Source organism: Prunus avium, chromosome 8 (genome assembly GCF_965620075.1).
Source record: "Prunus avium chromosome 8, drPruAviu1.hap1.1, whole genome shotgun sequence".
NCBI classification, from domain to species: domain Eukaryota; kingdom Viridiplantae; phylum Streptophyta; class Magnoliopsida; order Rosales; family Rosaceae; genus Prunus; species Prunus avium.
In genome coordinates this window covers 27,166,947-27,184,110 of record NC_142291.1, presented here as the reverse complement: position 1 = coordinate 27,184,110, position 17,164 = coordinate 27,166,947, and the positions used below count along the sequence as shown (strand labels likewise).

The 17,164-nt window shown below is 35.7% G+C and overlaps 1 protein-coding gene across 1 annotated transcript; it reads right to left on the bottom strand.

Moving 5' to 3' along the window:
- Positions 1-8,819: 8,819 nt before the first annotated feature.
- LOC110768503 (purple acid phosphatase-like) lies at positions 8,820-15,537 on the bottom strand. Its single transcript, XM_021972255.2, has 8 exons — positions 15,275-15,537; positions 11,750-11,947; positions 11,459-11,570; positions 10,919-11,148; positions 10,559-10,697; positions 9,778-9,998; positions 9,368-9,489; positions 8,820-9,257 (listed from the first exon to the last, which is right to left on the bottom strand). The coding sequence occupies exons 1-8, from the start codon at positions 15,488-15,490 to the stop codon at positions 9,056-9,058; spliced, it is 1,440 nt and encodes a 479-aa protein (XP_021827947.2). The 5' UTR covers positions 15,491-15,537; the 3' UTR covers positions 8,820-9,055.
- Positions 15,538-17,164: the final 1,627 nt, after the last annotated feature.

Below are 17,164 nucleotides of genomic sequence, written 5' to 3'. Positions count from 1 at the left end.
TGACTCCCAAAGATATACGTGTGTTCGGGACAAGGGATGACAACCGAGTCACGAGTGATGCCCTGGCACTGAGCGTGCAGAGTACAGCATGTGTCGCAAGTTTGGGTCATCGCCTACTTGCGAAGTCCCATGAGGTAGAGGTGCTTAAAGCTCAGTTGGCGGCGGAGCGAAGTTTGGTTGAAGACTGTCAGAGTGCTATAAAAAGCTTGAAAAGGGAGAGGTCAAGGATTGTGGAGGTGAATCGACACCAGCTAGAAGTATTGCGAGACGAGAATAAAAATCTATCAAAGATGGTAGAGTTGTACTCTCGCGACATGAGAAAGCAACTGGAGGACCTAGACCGACCGGGTAAACGCAAGCAAGCGGATCGCGAGAGTAGTTACGCTCAAGCTAAGATTGCGATCTTTGGGAGCTCAAGTGATGAGCCCCAAGAGGCTGTGCGTGAAGCCCCGGAAGAGGACAGCCAGAGGGCCAAACTCAAAGCTCCTATGGTCGAGACACCGAGCGCCAAGAAGAAATGATTTCAGTTTTTATTTATTATTTAATTTTAAAGTGTATGTGTGTTTTTTTTTTCTTTAATTGGGAAATAAAAACGTTAGCTATCTCAAAGAAACGATTGACCCTAAATGTAAAGAACGACAATCAAACAAAAACACGAAGACCCAAACAAGATTTTTTTTTATTTTTATTTTTTATTTTTAGTTAAGTAAATACACAAATAACTGCTTCTTCTTTTAAAAAAACTTAAGGATGACCAGTTAAGGGCCTCAGAAAACACAGCCAGGGGTTCCGGGAAGGTTGGAGGGGTCACAATGGTCCCGCTTAAAACCCTAACTTCTTAGACACCGAAGGTGTCGCCTTAAAGAACTTCTAGACACTGTATAGACTGCGGTTGCTCACTGGAGTTACCAAAAATTTAGCTCCTTCAAAGAATATCCTATGAGTTTTAAATTATACTACCTAATTAAATAAAAAACAAAATAAATAAATAAATAAATAAACTGAAATAAACACGCAATTCAAACAATAATTTAAAAGAAGAGTTGGGATTCTTGCACCAGGTGTCCAAGACGCATCTTTAATTTTGTCTCTTCTTCCAACTACATTATTAAGAAACCAGTCAAACAAGAAGAAAATAATTGAAAATAAAATAAAATAAAATAAAATAAAATAAAAACTGAAAAAGCAAAAACACAAACATCAGAAAACAGGGAGGCAAAAGTAAGTGAAAGTGTAGACATGCTCCCTTTTAAAAAAAAAACGTGCTCGCAATTTGCGCCAGAAATGAAGGGATCCGAGAGAAAAGAGCACAGGATAGCACCCTCGAGATCCGAAGTGCTTTCGGCTCCCTCATCTGCATAAGTCTATTTAAACTCATCTCGGTGAAGTAGAAGAGCACCCCGCATTTCTTCCTGCAAATTTAGAGAAAACATCAAAAAATCCAAAAACAAAACAATGGCATCCTCATGCACTCACCTTGATGATCTTAGCCTTGAACTGTCCCTTGCACCACCGAATGCGCAGATAAGGGCTCCTCAAAACCATGTCTTCCCAAACTCCACATATCATCACGGTACGGCCTCAAACTTTGCTGAGGTAATACCGAACTTTTCTGAGGCAATGCCGAACAGAGCAGCGCTGCTTGGAGGCATGATTGGCAGCAAGCTCACACCGACAGATCATCTGCATGTGGCACAGAGGTCTGACAAAGCAGCGGTGGAGGAGTCCAATAATTTAACTGTTCTCCATGCGGTCTCGGCTACCAATTTGGGTATGCGATTGCTGGCGAGAACACGGGAGTGTGCCGCGATGAGCGAGGAAATAACTTCCTTGAAGGCTATGGTGGCGGACTTGCAGAAGCGGCTCTACTGTGCCAATCAGCACGTGGAAGCACTGCAGAGAAAAAATGAGGACCATGTGGAGCTGTTGCAGATTCTGCAAGTAAGAGACAATAGAGGCATGCCATGAAGATGAAGATGAAGATGAAGAAGTTGTTTTTATTTTTAATTTACTTGAATGTTTTTTTTGTTTTTTGTTTTTTTTGTTTTTTTTTTGTTTTACTTTTTTTTTTTCTTTGTTTGTAATGTTTGAAATGAAATAAAAATGTGTTTTTAACACTCAAAAATAAACTAACTAACCACACCACGTAAATAAATAAACTAACCTAACAAAACAAAAAAAAGAACATAAAAGAAAACAAAGAACTTCCAAATTGATTTTTTTATTATTTAAATTTATTATTATTTACAACTAACTGACCACACAAAGAAAAAAAAAAACAACAAAGAAGTTCCAAATTGCAATTTACAAGGAAAATTAAATAAAAACTCAAATTTCAATTTTTTTTTAAACTTTTTTATTTTTTTATTTTTGTTTTGTTTTGTTTTTTTATTTTTGAAAAAAAAACACACAAATATACAAGCAACTCATGGATGACCAGTTAAGGGCCTCAGAAAACACAGCCAGGGGATCCGGGAAGGTTGGAGGGGTCACAAAGGTCCCACTTAAAACCCAAACTTCTTAGACACCGAAGGTGTCGCCTAAAGAACTCCTAGACACTGTATTGACGGAGACGCTCACTGGAGTTACCACGAGTCAGCTAATATAAAAAATCTTTTTTAATTTTTTTTTAATAAAAGAAATAGAAAATTAAAATTACTGAAGTAATAACAAAACAACTAAAGAGAAAGGATTGGAATACTCCCCCTTGAAGCGATTAGGTCGAGCATGATGCATTTGGAGGTCGCGACTTCTCCCACTGCTCCACACTCCCCATTCTTATGATTGAGGTTGCCATCTCTCTCCATTTTTATTAAGCTATCATAAATTGCTAAAACGAACACAAAAAACTTGAAACAGAATTAAAGGATTACGAAATATAAAAAAAAAACTAAAAATGAAAAGGAAAAATCAACACATGTTCAATTCCATGCTTCAAAGCAACAAGCACCAATGGGTTGTGTAAGCTGGGACTTAAACCCAGTTCTCTTGCTTGTTGGGCAATTGTCCTTTTCTGTTGGACTACAAACACAACTTGTCAATTAATGTCATTAACTTTAAAACTTGAAATTGTCCAGTTAAGAAAAAAAAAATAAAGTAGGAAAGCCAAATTTACTTGCTAAACTCCAATACCCCCCCCCCCCTTGGGGTGTTATTACAAGCTTAGAGAACTTCCCTATTTATAGGCCTAGGGGAAGTGAAAATCAGAATTCAATAAGACTAATGCATACAACACTTGAATTATAAAATCTGAAATGGTTGATGCACTTGTATTAGAAAATCTGAAATGGGTGATGCACTTGTATTAGAAAATCTTGAATTGGTTGATGCACTTCACCACTAAATCCCACCAGCAGCCCTAGCTCATCTTCATGTCACCATGACCAAGCTTCCAACCAGAAATGATAGCTCATACCTAGCTCACCATGACCAAGCATCCAACCAGCACATGCTGAGGTCAGCATGACCAGCAACTTTAAGGGCTTACAACTTGGGCTTCTCTTAATCAAATTAGGACTTTAAGCACTCTAAATTGAAGTTCAGAATGTCTTCTTTCCAGCCATATGTTATTTGGGCCAATCCAAGGTCGGAGGAAGAAGTTAAGGCCGAAACAAATTGCTAACTCATTTTCCGCGCTGATAAGATCCATCCTGAGCATGGTTCTGTGTTTGCTAGGTAACGGACTCCAGATTTATCCAATGGGGCTGAATTTTGGATATGTTATAGTACACACCAATTGGAGCAACTTTCATGAAGAATGTGGCCTCATCCGAGCTATGTAGGTTGCTGAAACAAAGCTTGCAATATGACCTACGGAACTGGACTGGCAGGGGGCTGTAGCCATAATGAATTTGTCTTTAAGCTCTTCATCAATTCATCCAAATTAGGCCTTAACATGCTTGAATTGCATGAATTATGTTCTCCAAAGCCATCATTGTTACCTAAAGCTCAATTAACTGAAAGATAAACACAAAAAGGATTAAAAGCACAAGTTTAACTCAAAAACATAACCAAATCATAAGCTAGAAGGGTAAGAAATAATATACAATTATGAACCGATCAGTAATCTACACATAAATTGAAAGACCCATTAAAATCAATAGAAAAAAAAAACTTGATAATATAATTAGAATTTGAGAAGAAAAAAACCTCACAATCAATTGGCTGGTTTGGTCGTGTTTCTAACCCAAGAAAAAAGAAAAAGGCTTAGGTTTATTGATTTATACAAGAAGAAAATATATTATAATAATAATAGTTCTAATCCTTTTAGGAATGGGTAATGTATGATTTTAGGATATTGGCTGTTAATAGGGCCCACGTTGCTGAAATCTACTTTGGTTGCTTGCTGGATCACGCCACTATGGCTTAAATTCTTAGGCTTAAATTTGCTTTGGCCCATATGCCTTCTACAATCTGCTTCTGCCAAACTCTGTATAGTGTATACTAGTACTTTTTTTTTTTAAACTAAAATTTTAGTGGGGGCCAGTGACTGCACTGGTCCCCATGTGCCTCCGCCACTGGAGACATCCCAACGGTGGATCTCCCCCTTAACCAGATCCGTGGGTGTCTTGATATGTATCTAAAATTTGAATTCGAGCCTTTTACTTTGAATAAAATTTCAAATTCTAGCTAATTGGTTTGATAATACTGGACATTTGTTTTGAAATTGCATTTTGAATTGTCCATCTTGGCATCTTGAAAGGTGATGTTGTTGCCATTTTTTCTTGTCTTTCTTTTTGGTAATATTTGCTGCCCAATTTTCATCTCTGATGAAGTTGGTTAAGTTGAAAATGAAAGCGGCAACTTGAGCAACTCAACTCGCGGTAATCTGGGTGAGCTGGAGTTTGGTTGTGTTGGAGAGGAGAGCGGCGATTGCGGTGGGTTCGCTGGATCGGTGAGCTATCTGTCGGAGGAAGGTACTCTATATATTTCTTGCAAGTGCACGAACCAATTATAGTATAGGAATGCAAGAACGAGGTCGTTCCACAGGACTTGAAAGAAACTTACTACTACTACTTAGACTCACAAGAAACCTAAGACTAAACAAAATTGAAATGAGGTTGAGTTGAGTTTGTTTGGAGTGAAAACTACTAAAAGGGAATGCAAAATAGCAAGTGACTAGCAAGTAGATGTTTTTAGAAAATTTAGAAATAATGAAACAAGCACTAGGGGTTCAACTTCACCATGACAATCCAATTTCAAGCTACAAGTTAACAATCATCCAAGTTGATTAATTCAATTTATGGAGTTCTTTCTTTCTTATATATGATTATCCATATGGTGTTTGGTTTTAATCACGTACTCAAAATACACAATTTAGCTATGATGTTTAGTTTAAACTATGAATCTGAATCCATTAAGCTTAAGAAGAACACTAAAAAACCAAGTAAACATTTAAACATGGTGTTTGTCCTAAAGCATACCCACTCATTCACTAATCAGTTTAAGAGTCGTATGGTGTTTATGTAAACTTGAACTAGATAACCAACATGCAGGTGTTAATAGTGGCCAGCTATTTAAACAAGCATAAATATTCAACTAAGAACAAGTGAATGAGACTAGAAAACTAGAAGTAATCAACCAAGAGTAGTATTAACTTGAAAACATGAAACTGTCTTGTCAGGCTACATTGAAACCCTAGCTATGTAATTATTTACAACCCATTAATGGAAAATACATTTGAATCATGATAAAAACATGGAGAACGTAAGAAAAACTCGTGAAGAACATATTATGTTATTGAAGAGCTCTGCACAGTGTTAAGCTCATAATTTCATACATATACATGCCCAATTTACTTACTTCTTTTGCTTAGTTCCTATAATTCTAAGTTATTTCCCTCCCTTTGTGTGTTTTGTAGGCCAATAGAGCAAGAGAGCATAATCCATGCAATTCAAGCATGTTAAGGCCTAATTTGGATGAATGGATGAAGAGCTTAAAGACAAACTCATTTTGGCTACAGCCCCCTCCCAGTCCAGTTCCGTAGGTCACATTGCAATATTTGTTTCATCAACCTACACAGCTCGGATGAGGCCGCATTCTTCATGAAAGTTGTTCCAATAGGTGTGTACTATAACATATCAAAAATTCAGCCCCATTGGATAAATATGGAGTCTGTTACCTAGCAAACACAGAGCCATGCTCAGGATGGATTTTTTCAGCGCGCAAAATGAGTTAGCAATTTGTTTTGGCCTTAACTTCCTCCTCCGACATTGGATTGGCCCAAATGATATATGGCTGGAAAGAAGACATTCTGAACTTCAATTTTGAGTGCTTAAAGTCCTAATTTTATTAAGAGAAGCCCAAGTTGTAAGCCCTTGAAGTTGCTGGTCATGCTGACCTCAGCATGTGCTGGTTGGATGCTTGGTCATGGTGAGCTAGGTATGAGCTATCATTTCTGGTTGGAAGCTTGGTCATGGTGACATGAAGATGAGCTAGGGCTGCTGGTGGGATCTATTGGTGAAGTGCATCAACCAATTCAAGATTTTCTAATACAAGTGCATCACCCAATTTAGATTTTCTAATACAAGTGCATCAACCATTTCAGATTTTATAAAACAAGTGTTGTATGCATTAGCCATATTGAATTCAGATTTTCACTTCCCCTAGGCCTATAAATAGGGAAGTTCTCTAAGCTTGTAAACACACCCCAAGGGGGGAAGCTCTCAAACACTTCTCTAGAGCTCCCTTCCCTTCTCTCCCTCAAATTCTCTTAGTTTTCCTTTCTAGTTCTCAATTGATTGTAACAAAAATCCTTTTACTAAATTTTCCTTTAAGTCTTTCCAAGTTCTACTTTAATTTTCATTGTTATGTAAATTCTTTTCTTTAGTTTCAAGTTTGATTAGTTTCCAAGTTTCAATTATGGTTTTTGTTCTTATTCATTATGCTTATAAGTTAATATGCTTGTTTGAATGATTGATCACCATTTAGGCTTGCATGTTAGCTATCTTGGTTTGAATTAAGAGTATACACCATGCTTTAATTCGAATTGAACTATGAATAGGAAGAGTATGTATGGACATTCGACAACAGGGATTAGATACATGCTTGGTTGTTTAAATTGTTCTTCTATGCTTAATGGGTTCCTAATGCTTAATTTTAGGTTAGACAACAAATGATCAAATTAGGGAATTAGGAACACAAGGTTATGACCACACACCATGGCTTAATCATACTTTAGCTAGAATCAATCCATTAATCTAAATTGAACTTGGGAACTTATTTGCTTGAGTTACTTATTTCTTTCTTCCTTGTTTTATGTTCTTTGTTTTTGTTTCTATTTTGTGTAGGGAAACTAAATTGGATCATTCAATCACCAATCCTCGTGGGATCGACCTCGCACTTACATACGCTATACTACCGAACGGCTCGTGCACTTGCGAGTATCACAAGTTGAGGATGCAACTGAATCCATTTTGGTGCAGTTGTATCTACACAACACACAGCTTCCACCATGTATGCTTATAGCCAGAGATGAAGAGTGGTGTGGATGTGTGGATTGTATTTGGGAAATGATGGGAATGTGTTTGGGAAATGATGGAAATGTGCAAGATGGAGTGGTTTATGGGAGAGGTGTATAAGGTTGTGGTTAATGAATGTTTGAGTGAGAATAATGCTGGGATGGGTGACCTGCTAGGAATTGGAAGAGAGGGAATGTGAATCCCAGGATGTGATTGATGATAGTGTTTGGAATGGAAGTGGTATTTATAGGGAGAAAGAAAGGGGACATCTGATTTGAATATGACTTATGCCTACAACACTTGCAATTGAAAATCAATTTCTTGGCTGCTGCACTTCCCACCAGAAACAATAGCTCATGCATAGCTCATCATGACCAAGCATCAATTAGGTCATGCTTAGGTTAGAATGACGAACAACTTCTTGGGCTTACGAATTGGGCTTCTCTTAACCAAATGATGACTTTGAGCCCACCATCTTCAAGTTCAGAATGTCTTCTTTCCAACCACATGTAATTTGGCCCAATCCAAGCTTGGATGAAGAAGATAAGTCCGAAACAAATTTCTAACTCAGTCTCCAATTTTTGCACCATTTTGCTTCAAATGCCTCAAGTGGTACCTAGAGCTCAATGAACTGAATAGCAAACACAAAAGAGATTAAAAGCACAAGTTTTACTTTAAAACATAACCAAACAATAGGGTAGAGTGCTACAAAATGATACAGAATTATGCATTGATCAGAAGGTAGGATGGGGGTTGGCTGGGTTGGATCATGGGATGTGGCTAGTGGCAGAAATGGCAGGTCATTTGTTTTTTGTTTTTTTTTGTTTTTCAAAGTGTTAATATTTATTTTCAAAAAAAGTTTAATTTTCTTTTTAATATAATATTATAACTTTTATTTAAAGCCACATGGCTCTATTCTATTGGATTTGTGGTTTCATATATGTGTCACATCAGCATTTTAACAGAAAATTTGACGGAAGCTAATGAAGGACCATTTTGATGTGCATAGAGTAACCTTAAGGACCATTAGTGTCACAAAAAAATGTTAAGGACGAAAGGCGATAATTTAGCAAACCTCATGGACCATTGGTGATAAAAAGCCTATTTTTTATTCAGCTAACCCAACCCAAGTTTGTTTTGTTTTTAGAGTTTGGAGATGTCAAATATCAAACATTAAATTTGATTTTGATGGTTTATGTGGAAATTTGACATATAATAGATTTTTACATTTCACTGGACATGTCAAATTAAAATATTATTTTATTACATGTTGTTTATTGGTTTATGACAATCTAGGCACATTAATTGAAAAATAATTTTAAAAAATGAAATAACATAACAAGGTCAAACAACCAAAAATAACAGCAAGAGAGAGAAATGCATAAGATCTTTTCATTTTTACATTTGGGTATTCCTGTCATATTGTCATTAACAAGAATATAGGAGCTCCTAATTAGAGAGATAGGAGCAGAGGAAGGTGGAAAGTATTTTCCATCTTTCTTTTATTTGCTGATACATTTGGGTATTTATTCAAGAGAACGATAGCAAAATAAGGTCTTTTCATTTTTTCCATCGTGTGGCTTATGAGCCTTGTTCTAGTAGTGTTGGGCACTTGTAGACTCATCATCAGGATTATAATATCTGTTTAAAAACCACATAGAATCAGCTGTTACTGGATATCCATCTTGATTCCGGTGCCAACCATAGTAAGCATGGGTTCGGTTCTTGATGCCGAAAGTAGCATGGCCAAAACTGGCCTCTCTAAAAGATGAGTAAGCTGGCCTTGGTTCTGTCATACTGCATCACAAGAAAAGGAATTTTTCATAGACTCAGTATGCAGTGCTGACAAATACTTACGAAATTGAACTAGAAAACACCAAATATATCATGCATACTAATATACTTACTTGGTTGCTAAGCCCTCACTATTTCCTCCATCACCAATGGTAATGTAGACCGGTGCGGATTGATCTTTCACGGGAATGCAATTACCATTTACGATGTTGTATGCGACATTGGATATACGATGCTGTGGTATACACAAATCAGTGACTTATCAAGTTCTGACATCTTGAATATTGAGAGTAGATGGAAGATGGTAAAAGGAAAACAAATACAGTGTGCTTTAGTATTAGGTATAGGCATTTCTGCAATGTACTTTTCCTCAGATAGGTTTTCTCGAAAGATTAAAATGTTCGATAAATTGGATCAATATGTTCAATTTAAAAATCTTCTATGTTAGTTCTATGCAGATCACCAAATAACTGGGAAAATATTTGCATTTTTATGGACATGGGTATGTATATGAAGCACTTACAGATCGTTCATAGGCATGGACATGACCAGTAAATACCACGTCAACCTTGTACTTCACAAACGATGGCTCATACATCACTCTCATGGTTTCTCCTTCCATATAGTGTTTGGTGTAGCTATTATAGAATGGTGAATGCATTAAAACAATCAACCATGGTGTCTCACTTCTGTTAACCTTTGGTAGCTCCTCCTCAATCCATCTGTTCTGAGGAGTGTATTTACCTTAAAAAAGGAAATGATATGTAAACGAAATTGTTGAAGCACTTGGCGGTTTAACACAGACATTGCAAATGTGACCTATGTACAGAGTTAAGGAATTGACTGGACATTCTGTGGAGAAAAGGAAATTCTAATCGGTGTACACGATAATCTTGGAAGAAAAATTCTATCATTTTAAAACACAGTCATTACAAAATACTACACGATAATCTTGAGCAATCAGTACTAATGTTCTAAAGAATTTACATGATGACGTCATTTGCAGAGATTAATACAACAATACACTACTGTAAAAACAAGAGATAACAATTTCACGTTTATTGGGGATTCCAACCTTCGAAACCACGCAAAAATTCAGTATAAAAGAGAGCAAAAGAGGAGCTGTGATGTAAAAAATGCAAGGAGCATCCAGAAAAGTTATGCATTTGATATTCAGAAAAGGAAATTTTGAAACTGTATCTTCTGCTGCATATGTGCATAAGCCTTTTGTACGATGTTAATATATTAATCAGAACATATATATATATATATATATATATATATATATATATATATAACCTTACCATATGCTGAATAAGAAGATAAGACTATGATGTATGCCGAAGCTCTCTTGATTGAGTACCAAAGGGGGGAGGTACTCCCTGATGCATTGTGTGGGACAGGATACCGGTGAGTGTAAGGTTTAAAAGGTTCAATTTCACCCTGCAACAAAAATTCCAAACTTTCTTTTGGAAAAATACTTCATCCAAATGAGCAACAAATATTGCGTTAAATTTTGTAAAACACTACACACATGCGTATATAAATCATACTGAAGACAGATTATACAAATACAAATGATCTTATATATCGAAGACGAGAAATGGAAAATGAGAGTATAAGCTCACTTTCTAGAGCAAACAAACGTTTTAAGAGATGCTTACAATTTCTGGGGCAAAATCAATATCATGATTCCCTGCAGTCCATATCCAAGGTTGATAAGCAACACTTCTCTCGGTGAATCTTCCCCATGTATCCCACCTGACATTATCATGATTTGGGTGGAGATCTGCATAAGAGAGGTCCCCAACAAACAATACTGCTTGTCCTTTCTGTGGGTTTAATTCATAATGAGTAAGCGTCGCATTCGAATCATAGGTCTGACCCAGATCACCTGAAAATGTACGTACCCAAGTACATTAGAGTTGAACAATTTACATTTCACAAACACAGACAATTGCGTCTCATCGATTACGTAATTCCCAAGTTAAGGAAAACTGTTTCAAATGACAGACTTGCACACCAAGGAACAAGTTTCATAAGATAAAGAACTTTAGTTTGGTTTCACATATCTTTCAACATGAAAGGAAGAGGCTCGTTGCAACCTCTAAGCTAGTCAATATCATGAGATTTCCTTTTGAATCCCAATGCCAAAAGTTGAACGAGATCTAATATGCACATCCTGTTCTATACAAAAAACTCACCTATGAGACCAAATGTATAAGGGATGTCCGGCCCAACTTCAGGAGGAGTAATAAACCAGAACTGCCGCTTAGTGTGGTCAATTCCAACCACATAGTGGTATTTGGTATCGAACTGTACAAGAATATATAGCATTAGATCACAACACAATTTGTAAATTATACTTGGACTGCATTCTTCATTTCAATCCGAAAATTGCAAAACCGAGTATTACAGTCAGCAAATTCTACAATCAACCTATGCATTTGAAGGAAAAAGAAATGAGGCAAAACATAAGAGCATATCAAGTTTACATTTAAATTGCTGATGATGGTGTGGTGAATGTAACCAGAAGTGTAATTGTAGAATTTATAGGTTGTAACTTCGCCCACAGCCATCTCTTTTATGCCCTTTGCGCTCCAATAAACCACTGTATTGGAACCTGGTTCGTCCACCGTGACCCATGACACAATCACTGCTTTTCCCAGCTGGTCTCCTTGTGTTATATGTACCTTAAATCAAAGATCACATATCAAAATTAAATTAAATCACTTCAAACTACACCTCTTAATCCCAAAAAAAAAAAAAAAAAAATTATGAAGTAAGCCATAAATTGTCAACAACAAAAAGCCAAATTTAGGGTTTTTACGGTGCGTTTGGATGAGGGAATAAACTTGAGATTTTAATAAAAGTCAGAATTTCTAAAAATTGACATAAACCAATTCTCATGTTTGGATAACAAAACAAAGATATATTTAAAAATTTCGCGTGGGAAAAAAACATGGAAATGGAGATCATAAATCCCAACTTTAAATTCTATCTAAATAGTCATTTCTAAAATTCCCAAAGAAATTGAGTTTGAAAAAAAAGATAACTTTACAAATAAACATTAAATTATGTGTTTAAATCCGTTAACCAAACAAGAAACTTTACAAATTCTAAAACATTAATTTTCGTAATTTTAAATTCCATTGTATTTTTAAATTTCATCATTTATGAATTACTTAGTACTTTTAAATTCTAAAAAAGAGAAATTTACAAATAAACGTTAAATTCTGTGTATAAATCCGTTACTTTTCCACGTGCAACCTCATTAAAATTTTATCATAGGGCTTTAATGTTGACACATTACATACAAAACCCATACCTCACAATTTTTATTTTATGAAAAGAAAAAAAAAACAATTCACTAATTGAACTAACTTGCGTTAACGTGATCTTTCAAGGGAACTTCACTAATATACCCAAAATATGGGCTGAAATTATAAAAAAAATTCCCACATGGAATGCACTTTAGAAACACACCCAAAACTCATTTACTACATAAGAAATTGGTGTTTAAATTCCTATAAATTACGCGACTGTCATTGATCAACTTAAAAAAGAAGCCCAACAAAAAAAAAATTAAATAGCACCCAAAACAAGCCCAGTCCAATTTTATAAAAAAAACCCAAACAATTCATTACAAACAAAACGTCTTGAAAATCGTAGCTTCATTAACATGTCATGTTGATTAATGATTATAATGTTCCACACTTTTACTGTCATGTTGATTAATGACTGTAATGTTCCAGTCTAGGGTAATATCACTGCTAGTTTACTGTCATGTTGATTAATGGTTGTAATGTTCCAATCTAGGGTAATAACATTGCTAGTTTCCTATGACATCCTATTTCTAATACATATCTACCCCTGTAATGTTCCAGTCTAGGGTAATAACATTGCTAGTTTACTGTCATGTTGATTAATGGTTGTAATGTTCCAGTCTAGGGTAATAACACTCCTAGTTTATGTCATGTTGATTAATGCTTGTCATGTTACTATTTCTAATACATGTCCACCAAAGAAAAGATGAAGAAAGAACAAACCAGACCAACTCAAAACAAGTTGAGCCCAGATTGTTAATATTATTATGTCATAGAAGTACATTGTTAATACTCTGTTATAGAAGTACATTGTTAATACTCTGTCATAGAAGTACATCGTTAAACAAAAATGAGATCCATAACTGAAATAGTAAAAAAAGATAAATCGATTATCAAAGTTTAAAATACATTTCGAAAATCAACTAAAATCCGAAGAGAAACACATAATTGAAGCAAAAGATCAAAAATCACAAGTCCAAACCAAACGACGACAACGAAGACGATGACGACGGCGTGGCGAAAGAGGAGTAGAGCTAAGAGCATCTGATCGAGGTTCGTTCAAGGTCTTGAACAATCCGGAAAAAAAAAAATCAATAAAGTACGATTTTTGAACAAGAAATCGAAGGTGAAATATTAAAAATTGTAGATTAAAGATGAAGGATATAGTTGGACTTGAGACTGAGCTTCAATGGAAGCTCCTCTTGCTTCGACACCAGAGAGAAAGCACCAGCGAGAAAGGAGAAAATAAATATGATTTGATTTTTTTGGTAGATTTGGTTTTTGGCAGATCTGGGCAGATTTGATTTTTCTCTCTCAAATCCATAGTACAAGGGCAATATAGGTATTTAACACACACAAATAAACTAAAAAACAGCTATTAAATTGAAAAAAATTGACAGTTGTTGATTTTTGGGTTTTTTTTGGGTGTGTCTATAGTTTTTAAATGGTATAGGGTTTCTTTATAAGACTATGTCTAAGATTGGGTATATAACTAAATTTCTAATCTTTCAATTTATTTATTTATTTATTTATTTTCAGCATCTCAGCACACTCTCCCTTCTCCCAAAGCCTATGTGAACAATAAACCCCTCTATTCCAACCTCATAATCTACTTGCCAATGCCCAAAATTTCATCCTGAAATTATGGTATAAATTTCATCCTGAAATTATGGTATAAATTTCATCCTGAAATTATGGTATAAATTTCATATAACAGACCCTGTCTCTCAATATGAAATATGAATCAAAACCTCTGAACCAAAATATCAATTCTTTACAAAAAGAATAGTGAGCACAGTTGGCTGCATCTATTTTTCTTGGAGATAACGAATAGCCTGGAGAAATCTTTACTTCTCTACTAACCAATTATTTTTCTAAAAAAAATTCAAAGAAGTTATGGGTTTTATTTTTTATTTTTATATAAGCGATATTCTACTTTAATGTAATCTAAACTACACATCCACTCTAACTAATTTGGCTAAGCCCATGTCTGCAATTTCTGGATTGTGTTTGTGGAGAACAATTGTCGTGACTAAATTTGTGTTTGTTTCTATGAATAGAGTTTAGTAGAAGAGGACTAAGATAGAGATGTGGAGAAGATAACGGTGTCCTTGGAAGAAAGAGAGAAATTTAAAAAATAAATAATAATAGGGGATAAGAGACACTAACGGATGCAATACGTTAACTCATGTTAGGTTTAGGAATTTTATTTGTTCAAAACAAAAATTGTGAGGGATTTGAGTTTTGTGTGATGTGTCAAATATTATAGTCCTTTAGATTAAATTTTAAGGAGGTGACATGTGTGTGGAAGAAAAGTCAAGCACATCATAACATAGAAAAATCCAAGCAAAGGATCTGGATCCGTCAATTTCAAGGTTTGTTTGACTCGGGTTGAATTCGGGGTTTCAATTTTGGAGTTTGTTGTTTGATTCGGGTTTAATAGGGCCCATGAAACCGGCCCACTCTGCTACATGTTAAATTTCAAAGGTACAGGCTAATTAACGGCCCACTATTAGCAACACCAGTAGATGTGGAGTTTTATCACAAAAGACTTCGGTACTTATATGTTGTAATTTATTTAGTTAAGTTTATACTTTATATTCTTCAACAGAAATAACTACCCTATGCTACAATTGACTGAAAAAAAAACTAAAAGTTGTCTATATTATACTGACAGAGAAATAGAGATCATACTTGTTGAGGTGCGTTATAGCCAGGAGGGACTTTAAAGACATCACTGTCAAGAGGCATGACCTCAGATTTCTCCACTTTCCTCACAAAACTACTTGTCTTGCCTCCATTACACACCACTACCAAGCTCAAAACCAAACCCAACACTACAACAATGGCTGCTGCTACCCTGGAAGAAGTAGATGCAGAAGCTAAGCTCACCAAAACCATCTTGGCCATGTTTTACAGAGGACCCTCAAAACCCACAAATCCACAGACAGCCTGAGCTTAGGCCATGTTTTATAGACTTGAAATGAGTTTCCTAGTAATGAAAAAAAAAGTGATTTTCATAAAATGAGGGGAATATTAAATGGTGGGTGGGATTTGCATTAAGAATTGCGTGTTGCTGGGTAGGATTTGCACCACAAATTGGGTTGTATCCGGGGAACATAATAATGACGGGATGAGGGCAGAGCAGCAGCACATAAATATAAAATGTATTATAGAAGATAAGTTGATGTTAGTTGAATTGAAGTAATATTTCACCTTCTACTTGCATACAGTGCGGTCCATTATTTTTCATCCATTATTATAGAAGACAAGTTGATGTTAGTTGAGTTCAATTGAAGTTTTCTGTTTTTTACTATTTAGAAATGGCTATGTGAAGTTTAATTCAACTAGTTATCAGTTTAGCGATATTTTTCTTCTCACATATCAAAACAGATTTCACACGAGTATTTCGATTGCCAGTGATGAAAAAGAGGTACACATATCAAAACAGATTTCACATACGAATATTTCGATAAACTTCTAATGTATTGGTGACAGATGATTAGCGTGAGAGGAACGTTGCATAGATCTATTATATTATGCTCCCATATTAGTTTGGTAGGGGACCAAATGGTAGAAATATAGAGAGACCAAAAAAACATAAGCATTTATATGAATCAACCTTAAGCTTACCTACATCCACAGAAAATATTGGGTTACTTATTAAGATATACATCTGAATTTATTCTAGAAAACAAGAGCAACAAAATGTTTCTTTTCCCATGATCATGATTGGGAACTTGTAGAATCATCAACAGGATGGTCAAGGATAAGGTACTAGTTTCAGTGGTAGACATTGAGTCTGCATGAGAAATCCGGGAGACTCCACAGAGAATGTATGAGTCAGTGACAATTGATGGTATCTGTTGAAAAACCACATAGAATCGGCTTTTACTGCAACTCCATCATCGTTCTGGTGCCAACTGTAGAAGGCATGAGTTTGGTAATGTACACCCGCGCATATTGATCTTTAACCGGAGCACTTGCCATTTCAAGGTCATAGGCAATATTCGATACACGTTCCTGTGATATGCACAAATTGCTTATCAGAAAAAGGAAAATAATAGGGATTGATCTGTTTCAAAATCTTTATATCGAGCACCAGATCGTTCGTAGGCATGGACATGATATTGAAAATGGAATTGGCATGGTCGCCTAGTGCCTGCTCGTTTTGGTCATTTTAGAAGCCTATATAGGAAAATAATAGGGATTGATCTGTTTCAAAATCTTTATATCGAGCACCAGATCGTTCGTAGGCATGGACATGATATTGAAAACGGAATTGGCATGGTCGCCTAGTGCCTGCTCGTTTTGGTCATTTTAGAAGCCAATATAATATGACATGACAGCTATTTTTGAGTAAAAGATGAAAAGGGTAAATAGAATAAAGAGGAAGAAACGGTAAGCAGAGGAATTGAAAATCACATGGAATCTGGCTGATACTGCTCCCGTTTGTTTCATGGAAAATGAGGTTTGGGGATGGGAAATCAATTGCTTTCCCATGTTTAGTAAGTCCAGTTATGGGAAATCATTGCCTTGCACATGGGAAAGTAAGGGGGAAAGTGAAACCTTCTAAGTAGGAAG